Below are 12721 nucleotides of genomic sequence, written 5' to 3'. Positions count from 1 at the left end.
ATGACCTCAGCAAAGGAGAGAATCCACACACTCAGCTATTAATTTGATTTTGGAATCGAGATGATGACTAACTGGTATTTCTGAAGGTCTTGATGGACCCAGAGCACCATTTCCTTGAGGTTTCTGCAGTCTGACATAAAGAACACTTTTACACAGGAGTAAAATTGGAAGGCTTTTTATTTCTGTACCCGAAGAAGTTTATTTGGCTCACACTTTATGATCCCTCTACTTCTGGAGATATTTACACTTTAATAAACTAATAATAATCAACTGCTTTTCCATACTCAGTCCTCCATTCAAGTCAAATTCTTTCATTTGAGAAATTAATTGCTTCAGCAAAGGGAGTCCATAGGAGAAAAGGAGTCCTTCTTCAAAAGCCTTATAACCTCTGGTCATTAGAGTGAATGGCAAGGAAAATGTGGTGGGAAAGGAAAATGATCAGCAATAGGGCTACATAAGATCATTGGATTTAAAGCTGGAAGGGACCTTAGAAATCTTCTAGGACAACCCATCCTTTTATAGTTGAGCAAATTGGGACTCCAGACGTGAGAAAGGCTCTTGTCCTTTCCCCATACCTTCAGGAATCCAACTTCTGCTTGGAAATTGTGTCTCTGATTACACAAATGGACCTCATCTAAAACCTTTCAAAGAGGCTGACCCTGGTTAAGATTCAGCAACTACAAAGCAAATGTCTTTTTTTTTTTTGGAGGGGAAAAGGTAGGGCAATTGGGGTTAAGTGACTTGCCCAAGGTCACACTGCTAGTAAGTAAAGCAAATGTCTTTTAATGATGTCCATACCAAATTCCTTCAGATATATGTGGTGAGCCTGTGGTGTATTCCTCTCACAAATACTAATCAAACTTTACAGAGACTAATTGTCAATACTTGGTCCACCAACCCAACTATTCCATGCTTTCATTCATCTCTCTGCGAATGAGATCATTGGAGGCCGTGAGAACATTTATTTACTCTGTTGGTACACAAAGCAGTGTCCTTGTTAATGCTTGTCACTGTGCTTTAGGGAGTATGTGGAAATGTATTTCTCTGGGTGCATAGCTACATGCAAACAAAAACCAGGAAGTTACCTTTCTCTTTATTTCCTGAGTCATTTCCCCCTTTTCTCAATAACAGTTCGAAGCAGGGGTTCTTAAACTAAGGTCTATGAACTTGTTTGTGTAGATAGATGTTGCAGTAGATATACCATAATGGCTTGAAGTGAAAAAAAAACAAACAAACAAACCAAAAACCTGAGTTTAAATCCTGCCACAGACACTTGTTAACTGTGTGACCGTGGGCAAGTTCCTTAATTTCTCTGTACCTCAATTTCCTTGTCTGTAAAGTGGGGATAACAATAGCACCTACTTTATAGGACTCTTACAAGGATAAAATGAGTTAACATATATAAGGGACTTTGAAAATCTTAAATTCTATGTAGATGCTAGCTATTATTGTTTTTCAGTATTTTGATAACAACTTGGATATAATCATTTTATTTGTAATTCTTTTATTTAATGAAATTAAAAGTATTATTCTGAGAAGGGGTTCCATAGCATTAGACTACCAAATATCTCCGTGACATAAAATTATGTTTTCTGTCCTAAAGTTGATTTTTTTTTTCTGTTCTAAGGGTTTTTTTCCTATCAGGGAACTTGGAACAACTGAAAGATACCCTTGATTTCACCAAGATAATTACAAAGAAATAGACTTTTCAACACAACTAGAGAGCAATATGCATAAAGGAAAACTTCCGAATTTCTCCCAGAATTTTTTTCTGGGTCTGGGTCATAGAAGGGACTAGGACCTACTATCTGGATTGGCCATATGTGTAAGGGGGAGGTTTAGGCACTTTCAAATTAATTTTGATCAATTTGAGAAATATATTACTATGAAACCAACTGGAGACTATGTCCTTAAGACATCCTCTCCCATCTGTTTTCTCTCCATCCATAGCTACAACCCTACAGTCAGTGATACTAAGGTAGCTATCTAGCTCTTCATGCCCACTGGAACTTTGCCAGTTTGACAAGACAGAGCTTCGTGATATTAGAAGATGGAGATTTCACTGCACTCTTCTTGTCACATAAACAGTATTAGACACCTTTGAAATCATAATGAGAAACACAAGCCTGATGTTTGAATGGCATTTTGCAGTTTTCAACATAAGTGGCATAGCCAGGCAAGAACTGAGGCTGTGTCTTAGAAAAGGGTCTCAAAGCAACCTGGATAAGTTCCCATGATACTAAGCCAAATCAGAGTTTGTGAAGTGCTAGGATACTGTGACTCTGTTCCCTTTTATCAGGAAAGGGGCAAAATGTGATGAAGTTTTGTAAGTTGTAAGTTTTGTTTGTTGTAAGCTCCTTGAGGTTTCCTTTTATTCTTCTGTGTAAGCACCATAACGCCAACCAAATTGACTTCCACAATGTAGGCAATCAATAAATATTTTTTGATGAACTACATTTTGTGTAGTCTACCCCTCTATCTTTGGGCCAATTATTTCACAGATTCCTAGTATGTCAAGCTATTAGGGACTTCAGAGATAATCTATTCCAACCCCTTTCATTTTACAAACGAGGAAAGTGGGGCCCAACACAAATGCAGTGTTTCTCTTTTTAAATAATGAACATTTATATTCTGAACACTGGGATTTCTCTAGCTTGAGTTTACTAGAAAGTATATTAGCTTAGAACAAGTGCATCTAAGTTATTAACATTCCCAGTCCTGCTCTTGGATTCAAATGTAGGTCTTCTGACTTCAAATCTAGTGGGTTTTCCCCACTATACACCAACAGAGGAACAAATTCCCCAAAAGTTAAGTCACATGTAAAGGGACAAATGATACATGTACTTCATAATCTATAAGTGTTATATCCATGTAAGTAGTTATTTTTCTCTCATTTCTTTCTCTATTTTCAAAAATGATTTTGCTTCAGTCTGAAAATCCAAAAGGCATTCTAAAAGTTACCTAACCTGTGTAAGACTACATGGCAGAAGTTACCAGAATGCCAGGAGTACTTAGTAACTGTCCACTTGGTTTTAAAGGGCCAGTCATTGGTTTCTTATTTCTGAAGTCTCTGACCAGTCAAAAGGGAGATCGATGTATATATCCCAGGGGCTCTTTTTAATGAGTATAGAACAAAGAGCCCCTAAATCCCTTGCCTAATTCTATCACACAAGTGGCTTTTGGTCTTGTCCTGAGTAGACAACTGCTATACTACAAATGTTTTTCCAATTCTCGGGCTGGGATGGAATAAAGCTGATGAGGTGAGCGATGAGGCCAACCGCCCCTTGCTATGATTTACAGGACTGGCACCACAGTACTTGAAGGAAATTGCAATGTTGGAACTCAGTAAATGATTCATATTTTCCAGTATGTAAAACATACTTATAGTCAACTTACTAAGAGTTGAAGAGCTAATAGGTTGCCAGAGAGTCAAACTCTGGCAAACCTCAAACACACACAACACTGTGCAGGAGGTCGGGAGGGAAGGTAAAATTTGCTCAGTCTGAATAGTCTCTCGTTCTCCTCTCCTTCCAACAACTCAACCCATGCACACCCACCTTGCCAGGAACAACAGAAGTGCCTGGTTTGCTGTCAATGATTCTCATAGATGTTCTGAGGAACCATTATGTTCATGACCCATTAGATTAGAAACCTCCTCCCTCTCCCAATACTTCAACATGACAGCTATAGGGGCACTCGTTATTAGGCTAAGAGTTACTATTATACCCATATTTATGATCTGACATCTTGGCATCTGGAATAATTCTGGGAAGGCGACAGGGCTGAAAAGGAAAGTGAAGATCTTCTGGTGGTAGAGATATCAGGAATGGCAGTGTAGAGCCAGAGGAGAGAGAAGCAAAAGCATCCTTCCCCCAGTTACCTACTAGGTATTTGCTCATTGCTTAAAATATCAATTATAGCTAAAAACCAAGGTCAAAGATACTTCCTCACAGCTTAGCATTTATATGAAACTGTGAAGTTGGAAAAGTATTTTACAAATATTATCTTATCTGAGTCTCACAACAATCCTAGGAATTGGGTGCTATTATTATGTCCACTTTACAAATAAGGAAACAGAGACAGGCAAAGACTAAGTTACTTGCCTAGGATTACTTATCTAAGGCCACATTTGAATTTAGGTCTTCTTGACTCTAGGTTTAGCATTCTATCCATTGAGTACAAAAAATGGCACTGGTGTCTACAGGCAGCAAGATCCTTTCCAAATGTCTCAGCAGGCAATTGCCTACATGGTGTGATTTGAGGAGCACTGAAAAGCTTGCTCTACCTAAACCTCTCTCCCCAGATATCTCAGATTTTCCATGGCCTAAAATTCCCGCCATTAGCTATTTCATAGTCAACCATTAACACTTTTGTGAGACTTAGCTAAAAAGACAGTATGGTCTGAGAAGAAATGAGGCACATAACAGGAAAGGGTGGATTGAGGATTCGGAGCCAGGGAAGACAATGAGGAAGGCATGTCTAGACTATGGGGCACTGTGAATGAGGGCAGGCTAAGGTATAGCATCATGATGAAAGGCCCTGCAATACTGAAGGCCTTCAGAATCTTAGAAAAGGAAAAGGAATGACAACAAAAGGATAAGGGAAAAAGTTGGAAATGATCTGCTTCCCACTTTTCTGAGGACTATTCCTATCCAAATTTCTGAGGTCAAGACCCAAAGCCTCCAATAACACACACTGGGGACCCAATGCCTCTCAGGGATTTAGTTCAGGGATCCCACCATCACTCAGGGGTGTAGACCCAGCCACCCTATAGATCTTCAGCAGAGTATGTAAGGGAGGTTGGAGGGAAATGTCTCAAAGTTCAGTACTATATATCCAAGGGCTCTAATCTTCTTAAAGAGTTCTATGGGTACTCAGTTCCACCTGTTCCCCAAGGATCCTTCTTGATGTTAACTGTGCCCAAAGGGCCGAGAGGCCCCTCAGTTTTCTCTAGTGCTTTCTTGGTTCTTCGAGACTAGGCTTGGTGTGATCCACCCAAGTCAACAGTAGTTTGAAGGATCCCAGGATCCACTCTGAGGCCCTTCCACATCTCTGATCTTCCTACAGCTGTTACCTGCATGAATGAGGGATGGGAAGGCAGACTGACACTGAACCACAGTTGCAGAACAAAAAAAAAGATGGGTACAAACAGAAAAATACAGAAAGAAGTTCGAAAGCTTTGTGTGGGGGAGAAAAAACAAAACAAAACAACAAGAGAGCCAGCTAGAAGAATGTGGGAGCAAAATGTGATCTGGTTTTATTTATTGGAGGAAACATTTAGGAAAATAATAACTGTAATTAATTCTGGGACTCTGATGCTGCTTCTTTCCTAGAGTAGGCAAGTAGTCAGAACTACGTTATCTTCCTCAGTTACTCTTAGCCGGAATGTTTAGTCTAGGAGGAATTAGTGAGTTACTAAAACTAGGGGAAAAGGGGGAAGGGAGGGGAGTGAGAGAGCATGCAGCAGCTTAAATCTTGATGCTGAATTTCCTGGCATCTGAGGCTATTTCTGTGCCTGTGCAATAGGTCACTGGAATGACTACATTGTGATCTAACAGATTATAAGGATCGGGTTTTAGTTTTCAAAAGTGAGGGACCAGGAAAGTGGGGGCAGGGGGAGGATGGCAGGGTGGAAAAGAAGGGCAGCAATCCCCACTTTGGCCCCAAGCTTAACAGTCTCCCCTTCCCACCCAGGGAAGAAACATTCACATTTCCTTACTGCTCAGGTTTGTCCAGAAGTTTAAGTTCCTCTTCTTTGGAGGTTTCATAATGTTTTCTTATTTTTATCAGCTCATCCTTCTGGGCTCTCTGTGATAAAATAACAAAATGGAAGAAATGAGAGGGAATCTCAGGAGTGGAAGGGATCTCAGAGATCATTTAGTTCAACCTACACAAAAGGTTGGAGTCTGTATGGCTATTCAAGCTGGTGGATAAGAAAGTTTTCCCTTCCCTGAACTGTGAGAGATGGAGGCAGCTGGTTTAAAGCCAAAGTATCAGAGAGGAAAAGGTTCAGAGGCTGAGCAGCCAATGGCATTAGGTTGTATAGATAGAGATCCCAGATTCGTATACCCCCAGTTTAGAAACGGCTCTGAGGCACACATCAGTATTTTTTTCCCATAAAAGACATATTGTCATGTAAAAAAATTATAGGTATATGGTCCCTGAATGTTTTCTTCAAAGATTCTCTTTCGGTACCCAATATTTCAAGGACGGCAAAGTGGAAAAGAATGACAGATCAAGAGTAAGGATGTCTCAGTTGAAGTCCTGGTTCTAACGTTTATTAATTCTGCGATTTGGGCAAGTCACAACCTCTCCAAACCTCAGTTAACTGTCTGCACAAAGTGGGTAGTAGTAATGTACTATCAATACTGCAAAGAGTTAAAGTGAGGACACGTATTTTGCAAACTCTAAGGTGTTATAATGTGAATTGTTACTGTGTTTTCAGTCTTATAACTGTTTCTCTTCCCTTTGTGACCCAGAAGTTACATCATACCTGAAACTCTTTAGTCTTCTACCAGGCCTCAAACACCTTAGAGTTCTTTATTGTCAAGAATATTTCTAATCATTATATGTTTATTATCAGGTTCTTGTTTTTTTTTAAAATACTCATCCTATTCATTCTCTTTCTTTGAACATTGATAGCACTAGCAAAATTTACACTTAATTATATATTGTTTCATTTGGATTTTATACAGAACGTGTGATTTCTTAAGCAAAGTGTTTTTCACCATGGTAATTTGCACCACCAATGTAGATTAGACCTCACCTATGATTTAGTACCCATGTCTTAGGAAATTGCTTTAGGAAGCTAAGTTAAATGCTTTGTCCAGGATTCCGTAGCTAGTAAGCTCCAGAGATGAGATCTGAAACTAACCCTAAGCCCAGCCAGGGTGCCTCTCAATTTATCCACTATGCCATGCTGCAGCCTTATATGATCATAAATTATTTCGTGTGTGTGTGTGTGTGTGTGTGTGTGTGTGCGTGTGTGCGTGTGTGTGGTATGTGTTGCTTTTCTAACTGTGCTGTGAAGTCCTCAAGGGCAGGGGTCAAAACTTGCACTTCTTTGCATGCTCTACATACCGCAACTCACAGAATGTTAAAACACAAGAACTATTTGTAAAACTGAATGGAATAATTTCCAGAGCCCAAGATCCCCAAGTCACTTTTGGGGACTCAGCCACCTGGTGACCTGTCCCCTTAGTTTTTTTATCCCGCCTAATGCTGAAGAATCCACTCACAAGAATGTGACTGCGTTTGTTCTGACTTTTCTGGGAATCCTTCTCACCTAACTTAGATGATGACAGTCATTTTCCACTAATATGCTAAATAATCTCACCCTATAGTTTTATGAGTCTTTTTATTCCCCAAAGCACTTTCATATCCATCATCTTATTTTGCCCTCATGCACACTTCTGGGGTTAAGCTGTTGTTGTTGTGTCACTTCAGCCCTCTCTGATTCTTAGTGAGCTCACTTAGGGTTTTCTTGGCAAAGATACTGGAGTGGTTTGCCATTTCCTTTCTCCAGCTCATTTTACAGATGAGGAAACTGAGGCAAACAGGGTCAAGTGACTTGCCCAGGGTCACACAGCTAGTAAGTTTCTGAGGCCAGACTGGAACTCAGGTCTTCCTGACTGCCCTTGAGATTAAGTAGCTAAATAGTAGTACTACTCCTCAAATGAGGTCATTCAAGCTCATGGAGATTAAGGGACTTACCCAAGAGAATACATACGGTTAGAGCAAGAGCTGGTGCTACAACCCAGATCTCCTAAGTTTTCTGATTGCTTATTGCTTTTTCCATCAGATTAGACTGTCTATAGGAAAGGTAACTCCAACCTTAATCTCACCCTTCACCGCTACTCCACAATGGAAATGAGATCTACTACCCTGAGCATTGCAACAGAGATTTACGTGATTCAATTTGTATTATCATCTCAGCCTTTAGCTAGACTCCCCACTACTGCTTCTGGTGGAGCATGATGATTGAAAAATGCTGAGAGACATAGTTTCTGGGTAATTTAATCATTTTATTATAATAAGGCCAGCATGTTTATTAATAAAAGGATGGTCATTTGGCTGTCTCTCTTAGGCGGTAGGCTCACAGTTTATATGCTCTTCGAAGAGTAGGTGTTCCTGAGGAGTACCGATCAACTGTGAATGGTTAACACAATAGGAGGTGGACTAGATTAAAATGATGGTCTTGGGATATGTGACTTGGGTCACCCAAATCTTGGTCAAAGAGATCAATTTCCATATCACCAGTCTGGCAACAGGGAGAATCAACACTTCTCCAGACCCAAGTGAGCAAACACAACAAGCAGGGATATACCCATTGGCCAAAACTTAGGATTTCTTTTACTGTTGGATTAGATCTTGGCCTGGATAAATCTTTAAGAGAAATTTCCCACTCTCATTGGTTTCTGGATGAGGAACTTTAGAAAAGGGGAAAAACCTTGGTCCTAATATAATAATTAGTTATTAAATGCAAAAGAGAAATACTTGTTTTTTACAAAATGGTACAATTCTTATGTCCAGATAAAGCTTATGGACATTTTTGAGGTTCTCAAGAAGAAGAGGTTATGTCTAAAGGTTAATACAATTCTCTTTCATCTTCTTTTGTTTTGGGGGGTGGTCTTTTTTAGCTGGTTTATTAGTTTTGTCCTGGACTTGTGATTTCACGTGTATAGGAAACTCTTGGTGTAATGGAAACACTCTTTCTACTAATGAATATTGATAACTTGTTAACAACTGATATAGAACATATTAGAAAAAGATGCCTTGGTGGGGCCTTGCCCAGGGTCACACAGCTACTTTGTGTCAGAGGCAGGGCTTGAACCCAAAATCTATCTGACCTAAAGGCTAGTTCCACTATCCAGTATGCCCCTCTTGCCTTCTTGCTTTTAGCAAAGACAAATATGGATGGACATTGCAAGTCATACTTACATTTTCATACAGGGCCTCCAGTGTTTCCAAGTCTACCACAGAATCATCCACATTGAAAATTGCTGAGAGAGAGAGAGAGAGAGAGAGAGAGAGAGAGAGAGAGAGAGAGAGAGAGAGAGAATGAATTTCATTAGACCCCCCAAGCCAACATTTATTTCACTCCTAGTTTCCAGGCAATATAATATCACACATTCTCACACAAGCTATGCCTTTCACCATATTACTGTTCTCCTTCCCTTATCCCCAGGGAGCCAAAATGAAAGGAGCCAAAATGGTTTCTATCACTGGCCTGCGCCCTTGCCCTGCCTCATTTAATTCCACAAACTCCATGTCCCACTGCTGTTTAATTTAGGCTCTGCAGGAGAAGTGTTTATGCTTTAGAACTAAACCAGGGTGTAGGTTTGAGGCACGTTTTTTAATCTTTCTTCCCGGCCAGTAATTGAAGAGATTTAGTACCTAGTGTCACAGACCTGACTAAAGGATTCTTTCCCTTTCTGAGGGGAAACAAAGAAAAATTTTGCAAATTAAATTTATCCAGGCATGTGATTTCAAGCACCTTTCCACTGCCAACCCAACATCTTGTTTAGGTTACAAAGAGAATGAAGAACAAAATAGTGTCGATGGCAAATGAAGATTATGGCCACCTCCCAAAACCCAATCTTAAAGCAACCTCTCTGTCCCATTTCAATTGTTGCACTGTAACCTAAACAAGCCATTTAACTGCTACTTGATACTCCCTCCATTTCAGCTGTGTTCCATTTCTTCCCTTCAATGTGGGGACACAAACACTGAGATTTAAAAGCCCTCATGGATTTGGCTATCCAAAATGTCTGAAATAGGCAAGGCTCACATCTTTAAATAATTATTCAAAAGTAATAAGGTTTCTTCTCCAACCCACCCCCCCCCCCACACACACACACTCTGTTCCCTGATTTTTACATTGTGAAATTAACCAGCAGGCTAGTAAATTTTCTCCATGGCAGGCTAATTAATTTTATTAAAAGGACCAGTGACATTTAGAATGCTTTAAAATTTTGCCTGTCAATTATTAATCTGTCCACTGGTATTACAATGTGACTCCTGGAGGAGGAAGAAGAGAAAAAATACAAACATGCTAAAGACCATCAAGGTAAAATTCAAGTTTACTTCAATTCATGTGGTTTCTTTTTCAAGTTAGGACCATATGAGTCACTTTACCAAATGTGCCAGAGCTATTCAGCTGTAAGTCATCATACGATACTAAGCAAAGACCCTAAATTCCTTGATTCACCACTCACTGTAACACCTAGGGTTGACCTGTGGCTTTAGGGATGTGGAAAGAGCAGGTTAATACTTTAGTAACAAAGTAAGGCATCTAAGCTTTGAGTGAAACCCAAAAAGCCATACACTTTCACATAGACCAATCTGAAACCACTAAATGAAAATGCAGTCATCACTTGAAGGAAGGAGGAAAGAATTTACCCTCTCAGCAGGACTGTTATTTTATGTGTGTCAATAATATGAACTCACTAATTTATCAGATGGAACATGCCTTTAAACCTCCAGTAACTGTTTAAATGAAATGGCCAGATACCTTTTCAGCCTTATGCAAATCCCATTACCTTCTTAGGAAAATCAGCCAACGAAATTACGAGGGGAAAGGAAAATACCCAGTTATCTTTCTCACATCTAAATTAAAATTTCTATAGATCTGATATGTATTTGAATAGCAATGTTAAACAGTTATTGTGTAAATTTAACCAGAAAACATATGAGTTATACCATCAATAAGCATCCATTCTTTTTTTCATTTAAAGATTCAATAATTTAGTAAGTAAATGTCAACTGGTTATCCTCTGTGTTCTAGATAGAAGGCAAAACATATGGACTATAAAGAAACTTCATTAGTGAATGTTAGTTTCTCACTTATCTTTTTTACTGACTAGAAGAGATATCGAAGGAGAAAACTTCAACCTTTGATTCCTAATAGTGATACAAATTTAACCTCCTGGAATTTTACAGGTATTGCAGAGAGAAAATGGGCCAGCAACAGAATACACCTCATCATAGTCTTTCTCACCTGCTGCCGGAAGCTTTCCATGACTACAATGATTTCTTTCCAATCGGTATTCCTATTGCACTTATTTATCTATATATCACTCATTTGACACTCGTCATTTACTTATTTTTTAGGTCACAGATCTGTAGATTAAATGCAAATTAAATATGTAGATTAAATCATCTTATATATACCCTTTTGTCTTTAGGAAGATAAAGTATCATTATTGCTACCACACCCCCATTTTACAGATGCATCAGATAAGACCAAAACAAGTTGAAGTGATTTAAACAATTTGTTTTAAGGAGTACAGCTAGAAAATAGTGTAAGATTAGTTAGAAGATTAGGGTAAGTTTAGAACACAGGTCTTCTGCCTCCTAGTTTGGGCTTTTTTGATTTACTATGTCATAATGCCTCAAGCATCTTGAGGGCAGGGACCATTTCTGAGACTTCTTTATATACCCTACACCTACTCTTAAGGCCTAGCAGGTAATAAGCACTTAATAAATGCTTGTTGTGCAAAAGCACAGCCTATAAAACTTGAAGTATGTTATATTAACCCAGAAAACCAACAAGGAAGTCATCATACCAGGAAAAAAAATCATTCTTTGATACGATTTTGTGTTACCTGAGGTCTGACAAAATCTCATTTTCACCCTATTTTGAACCTATGCCTTTCATCTGGCTATTCCAGCAAAATGAACAAATACCAAAACTCCAAAAAGCATAATGCAGCCAGCCTTAAGGCCCTGATACAGTATTCCAGTTTTTTGATCTCCTCTCCATATCTCATTATACCAACACTCCTGCAGATGGTGTCTGAAAGGTGAAGTGTCAAATCCACAAAGCGAAGACCAATCATTGCTGGTGGTTTTTACTTTTATCTTGCTCTCTCCTGAGCTGTCCCCCTCACACTGTCAGTTCAGTTAGAATACTTCACCTACACCTCACAATATGTCGAAAGGAAGTAGACACACGCTGTGAAAAGCTGGTAATTTTATTGGGTTCCTTTACCTTTAAAAATCTGTTACTTGGCCGAGTCTGGTTTCTGAGCTCCTTTTTTGCAGGGAAATTGAGGCAAACATTTTTATGTGGTCCTCTGGTGCCTGCTCTCTACTACAAGAATTTATATACACAAGGATCATTAGCGTAGTGTTTCACCCATTAAGATATAATAACCGTCAGCCTGGACAAAAAGCAGATCCACATCATGCGTTCAAACTAACAGGCACACATAAAACTATGTGCCAGTTCCAGGCACAGGCAGAGGGCCTTGCATAAAAGGTAAGCTTCCCTCTCAGACTTAAAAATTGCTTTTCACAGGTTTAAAGGTAAGCATAGTGAAACTAGGAGTTCTCATTGCCCTATATGGTGCATTTTCTCACCCTCAACACTTTTCCTAATCTCAAGTCCAAAAGACAAAGGATCAAGGAAGTCATTGATGAGAGACTTCAAATGGTGAAAACAAAGTTAGCTGTCAAATCTGATGGACTCTGCTATGCTTGGTCCCTTTTCCTAGAATTTCTGACTTACACACAAAATAAGAATTCTTACATATGCCATCATCTTATGTCAAAGGATTCTATGTCTCTCCTTACTACTCTGAATGCAATTGGTTAATAAATATGACAGTAAGTGAATAAACATTTCACAATTGGTTGAGTATATTCTCAGCAAAGAAAAGACTAATGCAACAACCCAAGCCTGCTAATGGGAAAGGCTTTGCTAACTTTAACACTCTAA

The 12721-nt window shown here is 39.2% G+C and overlaps 1 protein-coding gene across 2 annotated transcripts in view; it reads right to left on the bottom strand.

The window, feature by feature from the left end:
* Nucleotides 1–12721, bottom strand: part of FMN1 (formin 1) — a 495511-nt gene that overhangs the window by 138115 nt on the left and 344675 nt on the right. For both annotated transcript variants that reach the window (XM_036735850.1, XM_036735851.1), the window contains 2 exons: nucleotides 8941–9002; nucleotides 5720–5808 (listed from right to left, as the gene is read on the bottom strand). In XM_036735850.1, coding sequence (XP_036591745.1) covers nucleotides 5720–5808; nucleotides 8941–9002 — 151 coding nt within the window. The remainder of the gene's footprint in view (nucleotides 1–5719; nucleotides 5809–8940; nucleotides 9003–12721) is intronic.

Source organism: Trichosurus vulpecula, chromosome 8, assembly GCF_011100635.1.
Source record: "Trichosurus vulpecula isolate mTriVul1 chromosome 8, mTriVul1.pri, whole genome shotgun sequence".
Classification (NCBI taxonomy): domain Eukaryota; kingdom Metazoa; phylum Chordata; class Mammalia; order Diprotodontia; family Phalangeridae; genus Trichosurus; species Trichosurus vulpecula.
This window is presented reverse-complemented; position numbering and strand designations above follow the sequence as displayed.